This window comes from Lepidochelys kempii, chromosome 2 (assembly GCF_965140265.1).
Source record: "Lepidochelys kempii isolate rLepKem1 chromosome 2, rLepKem1.hap2, whole genome shotgun sequence".
Lineage (NCBI taxonomy): Eukaryota > Metazoa > Chordata > Testudines > Cheloniidae > Lepidochelys > Lepidochelys kempii.
The window spans coordinates 81,340,077-81,358,659 of record NC_133257.1 but is presented as its reverse complement, the minus strand read 5'-3'; the positions used below and the strand labels follow the sequence as shown (position 1 = coordinate 81,358,659).

The 18,583-nt window shown below is 43.6% G+C and overlaps 1 protein-coding gene across 6 annotated transcripts in view; it reads right to left on the bottom strand.

Moving 5' to 3' along the window:
- Positions 1-18,583, bottom strand: part of OSBPL1A (oxysterol binding protein like 1A) — a 207,892-nt gene that overhangs the window by 173,208 nt on the left and 16,101 nt on the right. For all 6 annotated transcript variants that reach the window (XM_073331361.1, XM_073331364.1, XM_073331365.1 and 3 more), the window contains exons 3-5: positions 14,668-14,753; positions 7,362-7,436; positions 2,598-2,709 (exon numbers count right to left, since the gene is read on the bottom strand). In XM_073331361.1, coding sequence (XP_073187462.1) covers positions 2,598-2,709; positions 7,362-7,436; positions 14,668-14,753 — 273 coding nt within the window. The remainder of the gene's footprint in view (positions 1-2,597; positions 2,710-7,361; positions 7,437-14,667; positions 14,754-18,583) is intronic.

Below are 18,583 nucleotides of genomic sequence, written 5' to 3'. Positions count from 1 at the left end.
TAGAGGGGTCCATCCATTAGAGTAGGATATTAAAAATAAGCTATTTGAAGCTTCCATGACACAACCCACTCCCACTCCCTCTGACCCCTACCACCAAAGGGCTCCTAAAAAAGTGCACCTTTTCTACTATGCCATCATAAAGTTCTGTGGCTGCTACAGTGTTGCCTGGGGGATTCTATTTCCCCCTCCTTTCTTCCTGGTAGTAGTGGTCTGGTTGGGAAGTCTTTGCTAGTTTACTCCTCTCAACTGCATTTCGCATCCTGCTCTAATATCTTTGAAGAAAAGAGCTTCTCCCCAGTCAAGCAGTACCAACCGGTGCTTGTCTATGCTATGAGCAATAGCAGTGGAGCTGACTGCAGACTTGAGATGATGGCACAACACTGGTTTATGCTATTCACATTTGGAAAGTTCTCTTCCCAACCATGAGGGCTAGGATTTTTCAAGCCCTGATAGGTTTGTGTCTAAAAGAGCATATGCAAAAAAGTCTTGCTTTAAACACAATCCATACTACACAGAGTTCTCCTCTGGACTGAAATATTCAAGCTTTGCACACTTTTTTTAGTCACACTCCGAGAAGAATGGTTTGTTTTCAAGGAGCAGTGAAAAGAGCGCTAGGTATTACTATTAAAGTGATTTATTCACGTCTTTTGACTTCAGATGCATATAACTGGCATAATCATTTGACAAATTAAGATGCTATTGTTTCAACTTTTTGTTATTCACAGATACCAAAAGTGATTTATCTATATAACAGAAGGATGTAGACAAGCTTGTCTGTGCTGTAGAGGACAAAGCTCAGGAATTCCTCAGTTTACATATTGATATGTACTCTAGGCATTCCAAGTTATGGAGCCAGAGGTTTAGGCACAATTGTAGGATTTTTCCAGAAGTGCTGAGCAACTCATTGGACTTCAGGTGGAGATGGGGTGCTTTGATCTTCTCTCCAAAAAAACAAAAACACCCCCGCCCCCAGACCCTTAGCGCATACATATGTAACTGTTTCTACACTATCTCTGTATACAATGGAAGTTTTTACCATCACAAAATTATCTTGTTGCCCTAATAAATGTGTCATGATAAATCCCACTGGTAAATTTGTTTTCATTTACTGAGGACAGCAGAACTGGATCAAGTGTTTTAATAAGTTTAACTGGATTTAAGGGAAAAAGTAAATCCCCCTGCAGGTTAATCAGACTTTTAGGAAGTCTTGGTTTTCAGTCACGTGGTCAGATTGTAACCATAGCAACAACTGTGAAACTGACATTGTTAGCCAGATTTATAAGAGCTTTAATAAATGCTTCACCCTGAGAAGTGCACTCATTCTAAGAATTTATCTGTAGAGCATCTGTTTATGAGAATTGCCTGTAATCTCATGTACAATTAAGGAATAGCATGTTTTCTGGAAAAGTACTGCTTGGAATGATTTCATCTGGAAATTTTTAGTTTTCTAGTCCATATTTGACTTTAAGAGCCACATGTACCAATCTGTTCAAATTAAAGAATTACATTTGAATTAAGATCAATTATTCATAAAGTCTATTCAGGGTTATGTTGTCAAGAACCCCCATCTAAAAAGTATTCCTGGTGGCAGTACTGGGGCTAAGTGATAGTTATTTTCTTACCCTTTGTTTGCAGATAGCATAGTAGTGAATCAATACATAAAACATACTTGCTTTTTGAAAGCAGTACAGGTCAAGACTTGAAAAAGTAAATCAATTTTGGGTATTCAACTTTTGACACCTTTAAGATTTGATTTTCAAAAAATGTTAAGCACCTGCTCTCTGGAAGTCACACCCCTTTGCTTCATCTCAGGCTGGAGACCCAAAATCACTTGGACAGGGTCTCCACTTTCAGAGCTGAAATTGTCCAGAGGAAGACCTGGTAAGTTTGTGAATGATTCAGAGCGTCTTTTCCCATTGACCATTTGGTACTCAAAGTTAAATTGGGCAGATTTCCCTTTTCTATTCCCCTGCGAAGATGCCCTACAACCTACCTAGCCTCTTTGTAGGTGAGAATTTTAGAGTGGAGAAATAATTATTATTCTCCAAACACTATCTAGTGGTTAGAGAAGCAGAGTTGGAAACAGATTTGAGGATCTTTCCTGCAATTCCTCTGACACCTAGCAGAGTCACTGATGTCTGAGCAGGTTTGCCCACTATCTTTGCAAAATGCTAGAAATTATGTTTGCATCCAAGTGAAGTGGTTTATGTCCCATCTTGTTACACACAAAGCAGCTTTTGTTATCAGCACATGCTTGGATTACTTTCCCCTATGCAGTGAGCTAGGGCTTTGAGTGCTACACATAGTCCACATCATTAAAGGGCTCAGAGAAAAAAAAAAAAAACAGTGTTGCCTTTAAGGCCCTAACTTTGATCAGAAACAGCATTTACAAATAATTTTTAAGGCTTCTTTCAAAGGCACTAACAAACAGCCCTGTTGTATTGACTGGTCAGTGTTTTTACAATAGAAGTGACTGAAAATTAGTTTAATTAGTTTTGAACCAGAAGCTACTTTGAAATCAAGTGAACTTGTAGGTGAAGCAGCTTTCTTCAGAGCTACAAATGCTTATGAAAGGCAGTGAAGACACAGGAAGTTACCTTCCAACATATTATTGATCTCTTTATCTTGTGTAACATCTCTTGCCGTCTGTCCACCCCCGTTAACAATAGAAGTATCAGCATCATACTGTAAGAGCAGCATCACCACCTCCTGCAAGAAAAGTTCAAAGTTATGATGTTTTATCACAATGGCACTTTCCTAGAACTGGGTTGGTCCACTGTTTTGCAACCCTCCTTTGTGAGCCTAGCAGCGTGTAACTGGTTCACTGCCACAATGAGTTGGTAAAACATGGCAAGGGAAGAAAATCACAATCCTGTTGTATTATTTGGAATAAAGGGACCACAGTAAGTTACCTGGACTTGAAGATACACAGCAGTAAAGTCAGGCATAAAGACATCTTACTCAAGAGTGTGACAATAAACACTTGTAGTAAGGAATCTTGTACTGGAGAACTTTAAGTATCACTCAAAGCTGATCAGAGACAACACTTTCTGCTGCGTAACCATATGGTCATATGAGAATCAGATCTACATTTTACATGTTTATGCCTATACAGCATTAAGAGGCAAATGGCTTCTGTTTGAAAGAACAAGTTGTTCATATTAATTAGCTACTGAATCTACTCATCTTAATTCTGGTATTCTATGTAATAAGTGGATAGGAGATCAGTATTTACAATATTGTTTCTAGGCTTATTGGATATAGAGCTTCATATGAATGAGCACTTAACACAAGTGATTTCAATCCCCTTTAGCTATGCAACTAATATCCAACTAATCCAGACAAGTCAGCCTTAAAGTCTATAATTAGGCAAGCCAAAAAAAGAATTAAGATACAAACAGCAAAAAAATGTTTAAGTACATTGGAAGTAGGAAGACTGCCAAACAATAAGTGGGGCCACTGGATGATCAAGGTGCTAAAGCAGTACTCAAGGAAAACAAGACCATTGCATAAAAGCTAAATGAATTCTTTCATGGGCACCAGATGAAACCCCGCTCTGGGGAGGCTAGCCCACCAGCCCCGCCCCTTCTGCCCCAGACCCCTCCACCCCCATAACAGAAGCCCTAAGGGGCCCCCACAGGACCGGAGGAGCCCCAGCCTCTCCCCCACCCCCAAGTGCTGGGCTGGCCCGCCGGCTGGAGCCTCCTCACTCCCCCACCCACTGCTGGCTCTGTCACTCCTCACTCCCCCATGCCCCTGAGGGGAGACAGCAGCAGGTGGTGGGGGCCTCGGAGAAGGGGCGGGACCACCACAGCTCAGGTGTCTAGCAGTGGGTCAGCAGCAGCGTGAGAGAAGACCAAACCTTCCCTGGACTATTATACCCGCTGCCCATGAATTCTTACATCTTCTGCAGTGAAGACAGATGCAAAGGGATATTCCCACACCTGAGCCTCTTTTAAAAAAGGTGACATATCTGAGGAATTATCCCAGATTGAGGCGTCAAAAGAGGAAATTTGGAACAAACTGACAAGTTAAACAGTAATAGGTAGGGCTCTATCAAATTAACAGCCGTGAAAAATGTGTCACTGAGCATAAAATCTGATCTCCCTCTCCCCCCCACCCGGCCATGAAATTTGGTCTTGTGTGCTTCCCCCCCATACTATATAGATTTCACCAGGGGAGAGGAGAACTAGAATTTCTCAAATTGGGGGTCCTGACCCAAAAGGGAGTTGCAGCAGGGTCACAAGGTTATTTTTTGGGGGGGAGCAGGAGTCACTATATTGCCACCCTTTACTTCTGCGCTACCTTCAGAGCTGGGCGGCCAGAGAGAGGTGGCTGCTGACTGAGGGCCCAGCTCTGCAGGCAGTGGCACAGAAGTAAGGGTGGCAATACCATACCATGCCCTCCTTACCTCTGTGCTGCTGCTGACGGCTGCTCTGCCTTCAGAGCTGGGCTCCCGGCCAGCAGCAGCCGCTCTCCAGCTGCCCAGCTCTGAAGGCTGTGCCACCACGAGCAGCAGTGCAGAAGTAAGGGTAGCAGTACTGAAACACCCCCTACAATAACCTTGTGACACCCAGCCCCCCAAACTCCTTTTTGGGTCAGGACCCTACAATTACACCACCATGAAATTTCAGATTTAAATACCTGAAATCATGAAATTTGTGATTTTTAAATTCCTATGAACATTAATTTGGTAGGGCCCTAGTAACAGGTCACTAAGACCAGATGGTATTCACCCAAGAGTTCTGAAGGAACTCAGATATGAAGTTGCAAAACTACCAACTGTGAACCTATCACTTAAATCAGCCTCTGTACCAAATGACTGGAGGACAACATAACACCACACCGATTTTTTAAAAAAGGCTCCAGAAGCAATCCTGGCAATTATAGGCTGGTATGCCTAACTTCAGTATCCAGTAAATTTGTTGAAGCTACAGTAAAGAACACAATTATCAGACACATGGATGAACACGATGTTGGGGAAGAGTCACAGCTTTTGTAAAGGGAAATTATGCCTCAATCTATTAGAATTCTTTGAGAGCGTCACCACACACATGGACAAGGGTGATCCAGTTGGCAGTGTACTGGGACTTTCTGAAAGTTTTTGACTAGACTCTTAAGCAAAGTAGTAATCATGGGATTAGAGAAGGTACTCTCATGGATCAGTAACTGGTTAAAAGATAGGAAACAAAGGGTAGGAATAAACGCTGAATTTTCCAAATGAAGAGAGGTAAAGGGGGTAAAGGTAAATAGCAGGATCTGTATTGGGACCAGTGCTGTTCAACATATTCATCAATGGTCTGGAAAAAGGGGTAAACAGTAAGGTGGCAAAATTTGCAGATGATACAAAGTTACTCAAGATAGGCAAGTCCAAAACCAGTTGCGAAGAGTTACAAAGGAACCTCACACAACTGGGTGACTGGGCAACAAAACAGCAGATAAAATTCAAGTCTGATATGTGCAAAGTAATGCACATTAGAAAAAATAATCCTGACTATACATACAAAATGATGGGGTCTAAATTAGCTGTTACCACTCTAAAAAGATCTTGGAGTCAAATAATTCTCTGAAAATATCTGCTCAATGTGTTAGCTTTTTTGACTGCCACTACAACGTTAGGAACCATTAGAAAGGAATAAGACAGAAAATACAATGCCACTACATAAATGCATAGTACACTCACACCTTGAATACTGCGTGCAGTTCTGGTCATGCCATCTCAAACAAGATGAATAGGAAAGGTACAGAGAAAAGTAAATGAAAGTCATTAGGGGTACGGAAAAACTTTTATATAAGGAGAGATTGAAAAGACTAGGACTGTTCAGTTTAGAAGAGAGACTACTATGGGGGGACATGATAGAGGTTTGTAATATTATGAATGGTATGGAGAAAGTGTAGGGGGAAATATTTATTATTCACATAACAAGAACCAGAGGTCACCCAATGAAGTTAAAAGGCCGCAGGTTTAAAAAAAAAAAAAAACCACAACCCCCCTACGCGCACACACCCATAAAGGAAGTACTTTTTCATGCAGTAGACAGTCAACCTGTGGAACTTGTTGCCTGGGGATGTTGTGAAGGTCGAAAGTATAACTGGGTTCAAAAAAAGAATTAGATATGTTCATGGAGGACAGGTCCATCGGTGGCTATTTGCCAAGATGGTCAGGATACAACCTCATGCTCTGCATGTCCTTAAACCTCTTGACTGCCAGACACTGGGACCAGATGACAGGAGACGGATCACTCTGACAGGTTCTGTTCATTCCCTGTGAAGCATCTGCACTGCCCACTAGACGGGATACTGGGTTTGATGGACAAGTGGTTGACTCAGTATGGCCATTCTTAAATTAAGTCTAATTATTCTTTATGGCAGCGATACTCAGAGTCTTGAGCTGCAAGGGGCTCTTTAATGTGTCTCCTGAGGCTATTTGCAGCACATGATATTAAAATACTGATTTAATTATTAACCATTCACGATGCTTTTACTATGTTATTAACCAGTTGTAGTTGATAAAATAGTCATTTTGCTGTGAAAATAATTATAGTCTATTTAAAACAGTATGATGGGAAATATAAGTAAAAACTAAATATCTTCCATCATACTGTTTAAATATGAATATACAGGTACTATAGTAAATGCAACAATGAATTCACACTACTGTGGCTCATTTGGGTAATGTTTATCGATAATTTGACTTCTGAACCACTGGCATCTGAGCATCACTGCTTTCTGCTATGGTTTGTGAGAGATTAATAAGTGGTCTGTCAAGCTGTATGCAGAAATAGCTACTTTTCCCATCCCTCCAAACTGGCTTCCATCTGACAACCAGCATTTACAGCTGAGAGGCTGATTAGTGCTATGCTCCCGCACTAAAGTGCTTTACCCCACGCACATAGTACGAGTGACGTAGGAATGACTGCACAGACAGGCATGCAGGTAAAGTGCTTCAGAGGAAAATGACTATGTTCCCCCTTTCCAGCTGCCAGCCACATCCTGGAGAACAAAAAAGGAAACAGTAGCTATGGAGAAGGAAGACTGAGGTCTCCGCTACCCCCCCAAGGAAAAAAAAAAAGCAGTTCTTTCTCTGCCAAAAAACCCCCAAAAAAAACAAACCAAACTGAGGATTAGACAGACTAGATGTTAGGCACATTAAAATTAGTCCTTTGGTAGCTTTCTGGAATGTGCTGCTACAAGGATTTTTCCTACCTCAAATGCTTTGGCTTCAATGTGTTACTATTTTAAACCACTTAACATTTTAGACTCCATTGACACATTATAGCACCCTTTATGGGGACACAATCTTATGCTGGGTGAACCACACAGGGTGGAACACAAGTAGTTAGACAATAGTGTATTTTTACCTTGCGTCCAGTGAAGGCTGCACGATGCAGTGGTGTGTCCCCCATATCGTTTAACACGTTTACTTCTGCACCAGCCTGCCAAGACAGAGACAGTTAAGTAATGCTGGAAACACAGGCAGGTCAGTAGGTTACCTCTACAAAAAATATTCCATCCAGAAAGAACTCAGTGTTACCGACACCTCTTGGTTTATAACCTATTTGTCAAGAATGAATTAGGAGGTTTTCTGTGTGTCCCAGTATAGTTGTAAAGCCAGTGCCTCAGTATAGTTGTAAATCAGTGATAACATGGAAAGATTTAGAGGGGAGGAAATCTACAAGGAGCCCTTGTGAAAGGGAACAAATTCAGATTGGGGCTGCGTCTACACTTAAACCACTACAGCAGCGCTGTTCTACTGCTTCAGCATAGATACTCACGACCGTAACAGGAGGGGTTCTCCCATCTCTGTAGTTAAGCTACTTCCCTGAGAGAGAGTAGCTAGTTCAACAGAAGAATTTTTTAGTCAGCCTAGGCTATGTCTACACTAGAGAGTTTACAGTGACGCCGCTGTATCAATGCAGCTGCACTGCTACAAGACCTCTAGTGTAGTCACTCTATGGGAGAGAGCTCTCCCGTCAACATGATTAAACCACCGCCAACGAGCAGCGGTAGCCATGTTGGCAGGAGAAGCTCTCCTGCCGACATAGTGCTGTCCACACTGGTGCTTATGTCGGTGTAACTTACATAATCGGGGGGGAGGGGGTTATTCACCCCGCTGAGCAATATAAGTTATATGAAACAAGGGGTAGCGTAGACACAGCCCTAGAGCGGTCTATGCCAGCAGTTAGGCTGGCTTAACCACTTTGCTCAGGGGTGTGGATTTTTCACACTCCTGAGTGATGTAGCTGGGTCGACTTAACTTTTTAAGGTGTAGACATGGCCTTTGTTTTGCTGTCACTCATCTCCAAGTTGCACAAGTTGCATACAGCAGCCATTAAAGCTTTAGTTTCACTCCAGTTGAAAGACATCACACTGTAGTACTATTATACACTCCTCTTCAAAAGATTAAATAGGCCACGACTAGCAGGTTTCATGATCTCTTCACTGGCTCCCTGCCCTTTTCCACATCAAGTGGAAACTCCTCTATGTACCATAAAGGCAATGTACCACTGTATTCCTGTCTGAATCTCAGCTCCATCTTTCCCATTCCTTTCCTGCACCCGAGATCCTTGATCTCTCTCTCACGCTTTAAAATCCCATTTCAAAACACTGCACCTGCTGAACCCTGCTCTTAAAATGGTCAGAAAGATCAGGACAAGCTGCATATGCAACAGAACTAATGGGACTATGTGGTTTTACTATAGCTGGGAAACTGGTCTAGTGATGGAGCTCACGAGACTAGAGTCAGGAGATTAGGTCTATTCCTGACTGCCACAAAGTACCCTAGGGCAGGGGTTCCCTACCTCTTTTCTGAGGCCCCTCCAACATGCTATAAAAACTCCACAGCCCACCTGTGCCACAACAACTGGTTTTCTTCATATAAAAACCAGAGCCACCATTAAGGAGTAGCAAGCAGGGCAACTGCCTGGGGGCCCATGCCACAGGGGCCCCTGCAAAGTTAAGTTTGGCTTCAGCCTCCGGTGGTGGGGCTCAGGGCCCCAGACTACAGCCCCCTGTGGTGGGCTTCAGCTTTCTACCCTGGGCTCCAGCGAGTCTAACACAGACCCCGCTCAGCAGCCCCCTTGAAACCTGCTCTCCCCCCGGGGTCCTGGGCCCCTGGTTGAGAACCACTGCCCTAGTACAGGTTTCAGAGGAGCAGCCGTGTTAGTCTGTATCCACAAAAAGAAAAGGAGGGCCACCCTGAGTCTCTCAGGGTGACACCTGAGAGACTCACACATTTATTAGACCATAAGTTTTCATGAGCTACAGCTCACTTCATCAGATGCATTCAGTGGAAAACACAAGTGGGGAGATTTATATACACAGAGGACATGAAACACCTTTCCTTTTTGCCCCAGGACAAGTCACCGTCTATTTAACCTCCATCCATCACTCTGTCTGTAAGAAGGGCACTAGCACTCACCCATTTTTGTAGGACACTGATCCACGTATTAAGAGGATTTGACAATCTCCCCCCTTCCCACCCTGAAGGCTTGCCATTTGTTTACTCTATGCTGTAAGCAAAGTCTTTGGGTCAGGGACAGTATCATTTGTTGATACTAGCTTTGTTTGTAGGACTAGAGATGGAAACCTTGTAGCAAAATCTCAGTCGGTTTCCCAGACCAGAATCTCCCGATTATTAGTTTTTCCATGTAGAACCAGATCCAAGTTTACCTAGATCTATTCTTTTTATTTCCAAATCAATTTAAAAGAAGTCACCCCTCCCATTCACTGTGTGGCTTTCAGAAAAAAGCAAAAAAAGGCACATTTGTTTTTGGTGCATGTATCTGAATGCTGCAATTAGCTGTACTTTGCAGATAGTTGGTTAGCTTTTGTGGAGCTTAACTGCCAACACTGGTTATGCCTAAGGCTGCAAGTCAGTCACTGAGGTCACTGATTCTGTGACTTTCCATGACCTCTGGAATTTCTGCAGTGGCTGGTGCTGGCTCAGGGGCTGCTCTGGCAGCAGCACTTTGGGTGTATGTGAGGGGGCTCAGGGCTAGGGGCAGGGGTTTGGGGAGGTGCTGACCTTGGGGTGGGGTGGGGGGTTACCCCCCCTTGCAGCTCCTATGTAGTTAGCTGCCTACAAGCGCAACAGTACATAAGCACATAGAAGTGTAGGACTGGAATGGACCTGACAGTCATCTTGGGGAGTCCCCTGCACTGAGGCAGGGCTAAGTATTATCTAGACCAGTAGTTCTCAAACTTATTTGAACAGGTACCCCTTCTTTGTGTCTTCAGTAGTTTATGGCCCCCTCCCTCCACATACATATACTGCCACCCAGCTCTGAAGGCAGAGTGGAGAGCAGCAGCTGTTGGCCGAGCACCCAGCTCTGAAGGCAGTGCCCTGCCAGTAGCAGCACAGAAGCAAGGGAGGCAATGTGAAAAGTGATCTTGATGAATAGCAGAAGTAAGGGTTGCAATGGGGAGCTAAGTCTGCTGTGAAAAGGGATACTGATGCTGCTGCTGCCACCCCGAAGCTGACAGCCAGAGCCCTGCCACCTTCAGGTGAGGGATGTGGGGGAAGGAGAGCCTGAGCCCATGCTGCACTTCCTGGTGAGGGACTGAAGTAGGGGTGGGAAGGACAGCCTGAGCCACGTCCCAGGGGTCGGGGATGGAAATCTGAGCACCAGGTTGCACACAGCTCTCACTCCCCAACACATTCCTCGGCCTCCCTTGGGAGGCCTGCCCCAGTTTGAGCAGTTCCCAGTGTTTCTCAAACTGTGGGACAGGACCCCAAAGTGGGATGTGACCCCCTTTGAATGGGGTCACAAGGGCTGGTTTAGACTTGCTGGAGCCTAGGGCTGAAGCCCGAGCCCGACTACTGAGGGCAAAGCCAAAGCCTGAGGGCTTCAGCCCTGGGCAGCAGGACCCAGGTTGCAGGACCCCTGCCTGAGGCCGAAGACCTTGAGCTTCAGCTTTGACCCCACTGCCCAGACAGGTGGGGCTTGGGCTTTGGTCCTGCCATCCAGGGCAGTGGGGCTTTGGTCCCTGGTCCTGGTGTCGTGAAGTAATTTTTGTTGTCAGAAGTGGGTCATGGTGCAGTGAAGTTTGAGAATCCCTGACCTCGACCATCCCTGACAAATGTTGGTGTAACCTGTTCTGAAAAACCTCCAAATGATGAAGATTCTACAACCTCCCTAGGCAATTTATTCCAGTGCTTAACTACCCTTACATTAGGAAAAGCTTCTTAATGTCTAACCCAAGTCTCCCTTGCTGAAATTTAAGCCTATTACTACTTCCTCTGTCTTCAGCGGAGGAGAATTTATTACCCTCTTTATAACCTCATGTATTTGAAGACTTGTCTCCTCTCAGTCTTCTCTTCTCCAGATGAAACAAATTTTTCTACAATGTTTTCCTGACCTTCAATAATTTGCTCTCCTCTGGACTTTCTCCAATTTGTCCACATCTTTCCCGAAGTGTAGTATCCAGAACTGGACAATACTCCAGTTGTGGCCTTATCAGTGTTGAGTGGAATGATTATTCTTGTGTCTTGCTTACAACACTCTTGCTAATACATCCAGAGTGATGTGGTTTTTTTGGCAACAGTATTATATAACTGACTTATATTTAGTTTGTGATCCACTATAACCCCTGTGACAAGATAGCCGATGTTAGTATGGTAGGTCCTGCGCTTTTCTTGGCAGGGGGCTAAGATGCCACCCCTTGCCCCTGCTCTTGGGGCACAGAGGATCCCGCTAGTGGCCCGGGTAGGTGGTAGAGGAGGGAAGCAGGGGAGGGGTCTAGGTTTGCTCCTCACTCTGAGCCCCAGCCCCTCTCAACCCCTGCAGGTTCTTACCCTGTTCCCCCTTGGGTGGGGTACCTTCGGTTCTTAGACGCTGTGGAAGGGAGTCTCCCTCCCCTGCTGGGGCAGGGTCTCCCTGGTTTTTCAAAACACCTCCACGCTCCAGTCCTCTCCTTCCTCCCCCTCTCTGCCTCCCTGAAGCAGGGGGTTTTATTGGGTTTGTGACAGGGCCTTAATAGACTACAGGTGCTCCAATTAACCTGTAGCCACCCTCCCTAGTCTACAGGGAACCACACCTTAATTAGCCTAGGGCTTATATATTTCCCCTCTACCACTCTCCCTGGCCCTCCTGTATCACACCCCCCAGATCCATTTTTGTAGTACTCCTTTCTAGACAGTTATTTCCCTATAAATAAATACAATATTTGTATTTGTGCAATTGATTATTCCTTCCTAAGCACAGTACTTTGTATTTGTCCTTATGGAATTCCATCCTATTTACTTCAGGCCATTTCTCCAGTTTGCCAATATCATTTTGAATTCTAATCCTGTCCTCCAAAGCAACTGCAACCCCTCCAGGTTTGCATCACCCATGAACTTCATAAATGCACTCTCTATGCCATTATTAAAATTATTTATGAAAATATTAATTAGAAATTGACCCAGGACAGACCCCTGCGGGACTCCCCTTGATATGCCCTTCCAGCTCAATTGTGAAACATTTGATAACTAGTCTTAGAATGATTTTCCAAACCAGTTGTGTACCATATATTTCTCTAGTTTTTGACAATCAGAGAGACAGAATCAAAGCCTTTCTAAAGTCAAGATATATCCTCTCTACTGTCTCCCCTATTCTACCAAAAAAGGATATTAGGTTGGATTTGTCAAGAGCAAGTCATGTCAAAGCATGTCAACTGTTACTTAACACCTTATTTTCTTCTAGGAAGGTGCTTATAAATTGATTGATTTGCATCATTAACTTTCCAGATACCGAAGTTAAGCTAACTAGTCTAAGTCCCTGATTTGTTTATGAAAAGCAAATATAGACAGGTACTACAGTATATTTGCCTTTTTCCAGTCCTCGGGTCTCTCCCTCAACTTCTATGAGTTCTCAAAGATAATTACTAAGGCTGCATGTCTATCACGAAGGTCAGATTCTGTGACTTTTCATGATAGCTGTGACTTCTGCAGCGGCCAGTGCAGCTGCTCGGATAGCCCCTGGGCCAGCTGCACCAACTGCTGCTGGGGCAGTTTTGGGCCACTGCACCCTTTGCCCCTCAGCAGCAGCATCTTGGGTATGGGGAGGGGGCTCCCCAGAAGCAGCCAGCATGTCCCCGCAGCTCCTAGGCAAAGGGGCCAAGGAACTTTGTGCACTGCCCCCGCCTCCAGGCACTGCCCCCACAACTCCCATTGACTGCAGTTCCTGGCCAATGGGAGCTGTGGACCCAGAGCTCATGGCAGGGACAGGGCCCCTCCCCAAGCACCCACAGGGCCCCAGTCCAAGTTTTACTTAGGGGTATATAGTAAAAGTTATGGACAGGTTACAGGCTGTGAATTCTTGTTTACGGCTTGTGACTGGTCCATGACTTACTAAAAATACCCATGACTAAAATGTAGTCTTAATTGCTAATGGATCAGAGATCTCTTCAGCTAGTTCCTTAAATATTCTAGGAAGTATTTCATCTGGCCCTGCAGACTTGAAGATACTTAACTTGTTTTTTTTTTTTTTCCTGTTTGAGTCTCAGATCCTACCCCATTTTACAGTGATTTTCACGGTGTTAGTTATCCAATCTCCAACTAACTTGTTTGGTAAACACAAACAAAAAAGCCATTTAACATTTCAGCTATTGCTGCATTTTCTCAAAAAAAAAGGAAAAGGAGTACTTGTGGCACCTTAGAGACTAACCAATTTATTTGAGCATAAGCTTTCGTGAGCTACAGCTCACTTCATCGGATGAATTTTCTGTTATTGTCTCTCCTTCCACATTGAGTAATGTGCCTACCCAGTCCTTGGTCTTCCCCTTGCTTCTCATGGATTGTAAAATGTTTGTTATCCTTTATGTCCCTAGCTAGTTTAATCTTGTTTTGTACATTGGCCTTTCTAATTTTGTCCCTACATGCTTGTGGGTTTGTTTTTTTAATATTTGTCTTTTGTAATTTGATGTAGTTTCCACATTTTGAATGACAGTTTCAGGTCATTAAAGAAGTCTCCTATACTTCCTATCTTCCCTACCACATTGGGATCATTTGTCCTTGTGCCTTTAATAAGGTTTCTTTAAAAAAATTGCCAACTCTCCTGAACATTTTTCTCCTTCTACTTGATTCCTATAGGATCTTTCCTACCAATCCTGTAAGAAGGCAGACTTTAGCAAACTCAAAGTCCATCATCTTTATTCTGCTGTTTTCCCTCCTACCATTCATTAGAATCAAACTCTATTGCATTTCATGATCACTTTCACGCAAGCTGCCTTCCACCTTCAACTTCTCTACTAGTTCCTGTTTGTCAGAATCAAAACCAGAATTACCTCTTCTCCTAGTTGCTTTCTCCACTTTCTGTAACAGTGGTCTCCGATGCATTCCAAGAATGTTGGATAATCTGTACCCTGCTACATTTCCATATATTTTCCCATGTAAATATGTACATGTACAAGCATGTAATTAAATACAAGCGTGCACATGACTAGTGAGAAGGATAGTTCATAGTCTTCACTTAGAATTGCATTGCTTCTCTTCAAGTAAACAGTTTGCACTTCAGTAGAAAAACCACTTTTCCTGTCTATTTTGACCTTTCAGAAGTAGACAATAGCTATTGGTCCTTTGAACAACTTGTGGTATCATGAAATAGTATTAATGTTTTTCATGATACTATCTTGTTTTATGTAGGATCTTCAGACTCATTTAGAAAGAGACAGCATTAAGTATACCTTCAGTAAATCCTTGACCACACTGCCATGTCCAAAATAGCATGCAAGGTGAAGAGGCGTCCAACCCAAATTAGATTTACTTCTGCCTAAAAATATGAAACAGAACATCAGGTAAACAAACGCTTTTGTAATACAAGACTGTAGGAATAGTTCAGTGTAAACTAACATCTTGCCAACTCTCACACATATAACAGGCATAGTTAGTCTCTACAGTGAGAGCATTTTTCAGAGTAACAGCCGTGTTAGTCTGCATTCGCGAAAAGAAAAGGAGTACTTGTGGCACCTTAAAGACTAAACAATTTGAGCATAAGCTTTCGTGAGCCACAGCTCACTTCATCGGATGCATACTGTGGAAAGTATAGAAGATCTTTTTATACACACAAAGCATGAAAAAATGGGTGTTTACAACTACAAAAGGTTTTCTCTCCCCCACCCCACTCTCCTGCTGGTAACAGCTTATCTAAAGTGATCACTCTCCTTACAATTTGTATGATAATCAAGGTGGGCCAGTGAGAGCAGCCATTTATAGATTTCAGGCCAAAAAGGACTGAATATCTAGTCTGACCTCCTGCAGAATAAAATAAAATTACGCCCCCCACTAATTACTGCATCAAGCCCATAGCTTCTGGTTGAACTAGAGCAGTGTTTCTCAAATGCGGCCACCAGGGGTTTTTCCTGCAGCCACAGCAGCCTCTTGTGCAGAGAAGGAGAGGGGGGCAAAGCAGTGGCCCCGCCCTGCAGCACTCAGGAGCGGGCTTCAGCCTCCCCCGGTTCTGCCAGAGGCTCCGGTGACAAGCTATAGTCCCCCCCTCACCCGGCTGCAGCCGCAGGGCTCTGGCAGCAGGCATCAGCTGCAGGCCTCCTGAGGTGGGCTTCAGTCCACTTCCCCCAACTTGAGGGCTTTGAGTTTCAGCCCCCACACAGTAGCAGGGCTCTGCCTGTGGGCTCTGGGCTTCAGCCCACCCCTGACTCCAGCCATGGGGCTCGGGCTCTGGGCTTCTGCAGGGCTGGCCTTACCAAGTGCTGTGGTTCAGAGGCAAGAAGTGGGGTGAGCCTGGGGTCTGAGGCCACAGAAGGGAGCCCAAGGCAATGGGGTGGAAGCAGTGGGGCCCGGGTAGGCAGCAGGGGCCAGGGGCACCAAAATATAACTGTACATTGTTTTTACTATTGAGTCTACAAAAAACCTACATCAATCAATTACAATGACTTGGATACGTAAACATGCATATTTATTTGTTTTTCCTAAAGTTAATTAAGTAGTTTAGGAAAAAAATTGTTGGAGCGGCCAACAACCAGTGTTCGTGGCTACACTGAGGCCGCCAGAAAATTTGTTGTGAGAACCCCTGAACTAGAGCATCTCTAATAGGGCATCAACCTAGCATTACATTGTTGCTTCCATATTTCTTAACTCTTGTGCTTTGACACATATGGATGAAAATAGCATTCTAAGAACTAGTTTGTTTTTTAAATCTACAAGAGTCTAAAAAGTCAATTCTGGTTTCACTGAGTCCATTCCTCTTATATGAGCCTTAAGAGAGTCATAGCTAACCCTTACACTTAAGAGCATAGGACACATGAGAAGCCAGTTGGTTTATAACCTGAATTATCTTTATGTTTAAGAATACTATGCACCGGTAACAGCCTTGTCATTGGCAAGGCTTTCTATGTCAAGCAGTTACCAAGAGCATTTGCAATCCATAAGGCATGTATGTTCAGATCTCACTGACAGGGTGCTGGAGCTAACAGAACAGTCAGCTGGAAGTGGACACAGAGCAAAGCTCTTGGATAACCACCATTTATTCTGAATCTGAATAGTTTACCCTGAAGTTGGGACTACCTGTATTTGACATTCACTGAAATTTCAGCTTTAGTTAACATTCACTGTTATTTAACAAACTGGTAGATTTCTAGGTTAAAATTATGCATATTACAGTGAAAGAAATTCCACTGAGTTGGTAACTGAGCTTAGTTTCTCTACTTGCTACATGTAGACAATAAGCAGAGCTGTTCTGCACCTCACAAAAAACTGTATATTAAAGATGCATTTAAGTACCAGCCACAAAGCTTGTTACTGGTGGGGGTATTGAGAGGACACAGATTAGTGGTCTAATGTGTAAATTGTAGTACCATCATCAAGTTTTCCTTCATCTCATGTATGCCTTACAAGTAGGCCTCTGCAGCCCATACAAATTTACCAAAGAGAAGACAAAAACACTAGCATAGAACCCTACACCTTTCTTTAAAAAATTGGTGTTTAAGATGGGGCTCATACCATAAACTGATAGTCAGTTATTTTCCCGTAGTTGCCCTGCTAACAATTTTCAGCATAGATAAGCACCACTAAGGGCCTTTTAACCATAAGGAGGTCTTAATTTAAATATAATAGGTTTTCACCCCTACCCAAATTCTCACTTTTAGAGCTTTGAAGATTGCTGACCCCCATCCCAGCTGCACCTTCATTTCAAGTGGCAAGTTGAGCCCTCTTATTGTAGGATATTCGCTTACTTTGTTACCTTGTCTTCTCTCTTCCATTTTTGTCCCCACCTCCCATCTGTCTCATGGACCTGCTGCAGTGTGCTGTGGCCTCAACTGTAAGCTCCTTGGGAAAGGACTCTTTACTGCATGCCTTCAAAATGGCAACTGAGCCTTGATTGTTATGCAGTATTACCTCGGCGCAAATAGATGCCATGTAAACCACTATTTGGCAAGTACAAGGATAGCAAGTTATTGGCAGAAAGATTCAAAGCCACCTCATTACGCATGCTCTAATGGGATTATCAGTTGTACAGAACTTCAGGATTCTAATGTTAGACTAGGCCATGCCAATCTTTTTCAGCACAACCCTAGTTTGTCCTTTTCACTTTTAAGTCTCCATGCAGTCATCACTGCCTCTCAGCCTTCAACAGCAATATTACAGAGAGGCCTTCCTATTGAATTTTTATACATATTTAGATACCAATAGCAGTATCTAAATATGTATAAAAGTGGTTTATTTATACATTTTCTCATAAGACTGAAGCAAATGAGATCCTTATGGTCCCTTCCAACAGTGGTAACCATACTGGCAGACTTCTTGGTTAAGATCACTGTGTGTAGGATAACAGTTTAGATATCAGAGTAATAGCCGTGTTAGTCTGTATTCACAAAAAGAAAAGGAGTACTTGTGGCACCTTAGAGACTAACCAATTTATTTGAGCATAAGCTTTCGTGAGCTACAGCTCACTTCATCGGATGCATACCGTGGAAACTGCAGCAGACTTTATATATACATAGAGAATATGAAACAATACCTCCTCCCACCCCACTGTCCTGCTGGTAATAGCTTATCTAAAGTGATCATCAGGTGGGCCATTTCCAGCACAAATCCAGGTTTTCTCACCCTCCACCCCCCCCCACAAATTCACTCTCCTGCTGGTGATAGCCCATCCAAAGTGACAACTCTTTACACAATGTGCATGACAATCAAGTTGGGCTATTTCCTGCACAAATCCAGGTTCTCTCACATCCCCCCCCACCCCCATACACACACAAACTTACTCTCCTGATGGTAATAGCTCATCCAAACTGACCACTCTCCAAGTTTAAATCCAAGTTAAACCAGAACATCTGGGGGGGGAGGTAGGAAAAAACAAGAGGACACAGGCTACCTTGCATAATGACTTAGCCACTCCCAGTCTCTATTTAAGCCTAAATTAATAGTATCCAATTTGCAAATGAATTCCAATTCAGCAGTTTCTCGCTGGAGTCTGGCTTTGAGGTTTTTTTGTTTTAAGATAGCGACCTTCATGTCTGTGATTGCGTGACCAGAGAGATTGAAGTGTTCTCCGACTGGTTTATGAATGTTATAATTCTTGACATCTGATTTGTGTCCATTTATTCTTTTACGTAGAGACTGTCCAGTTTGACCAATGTACAT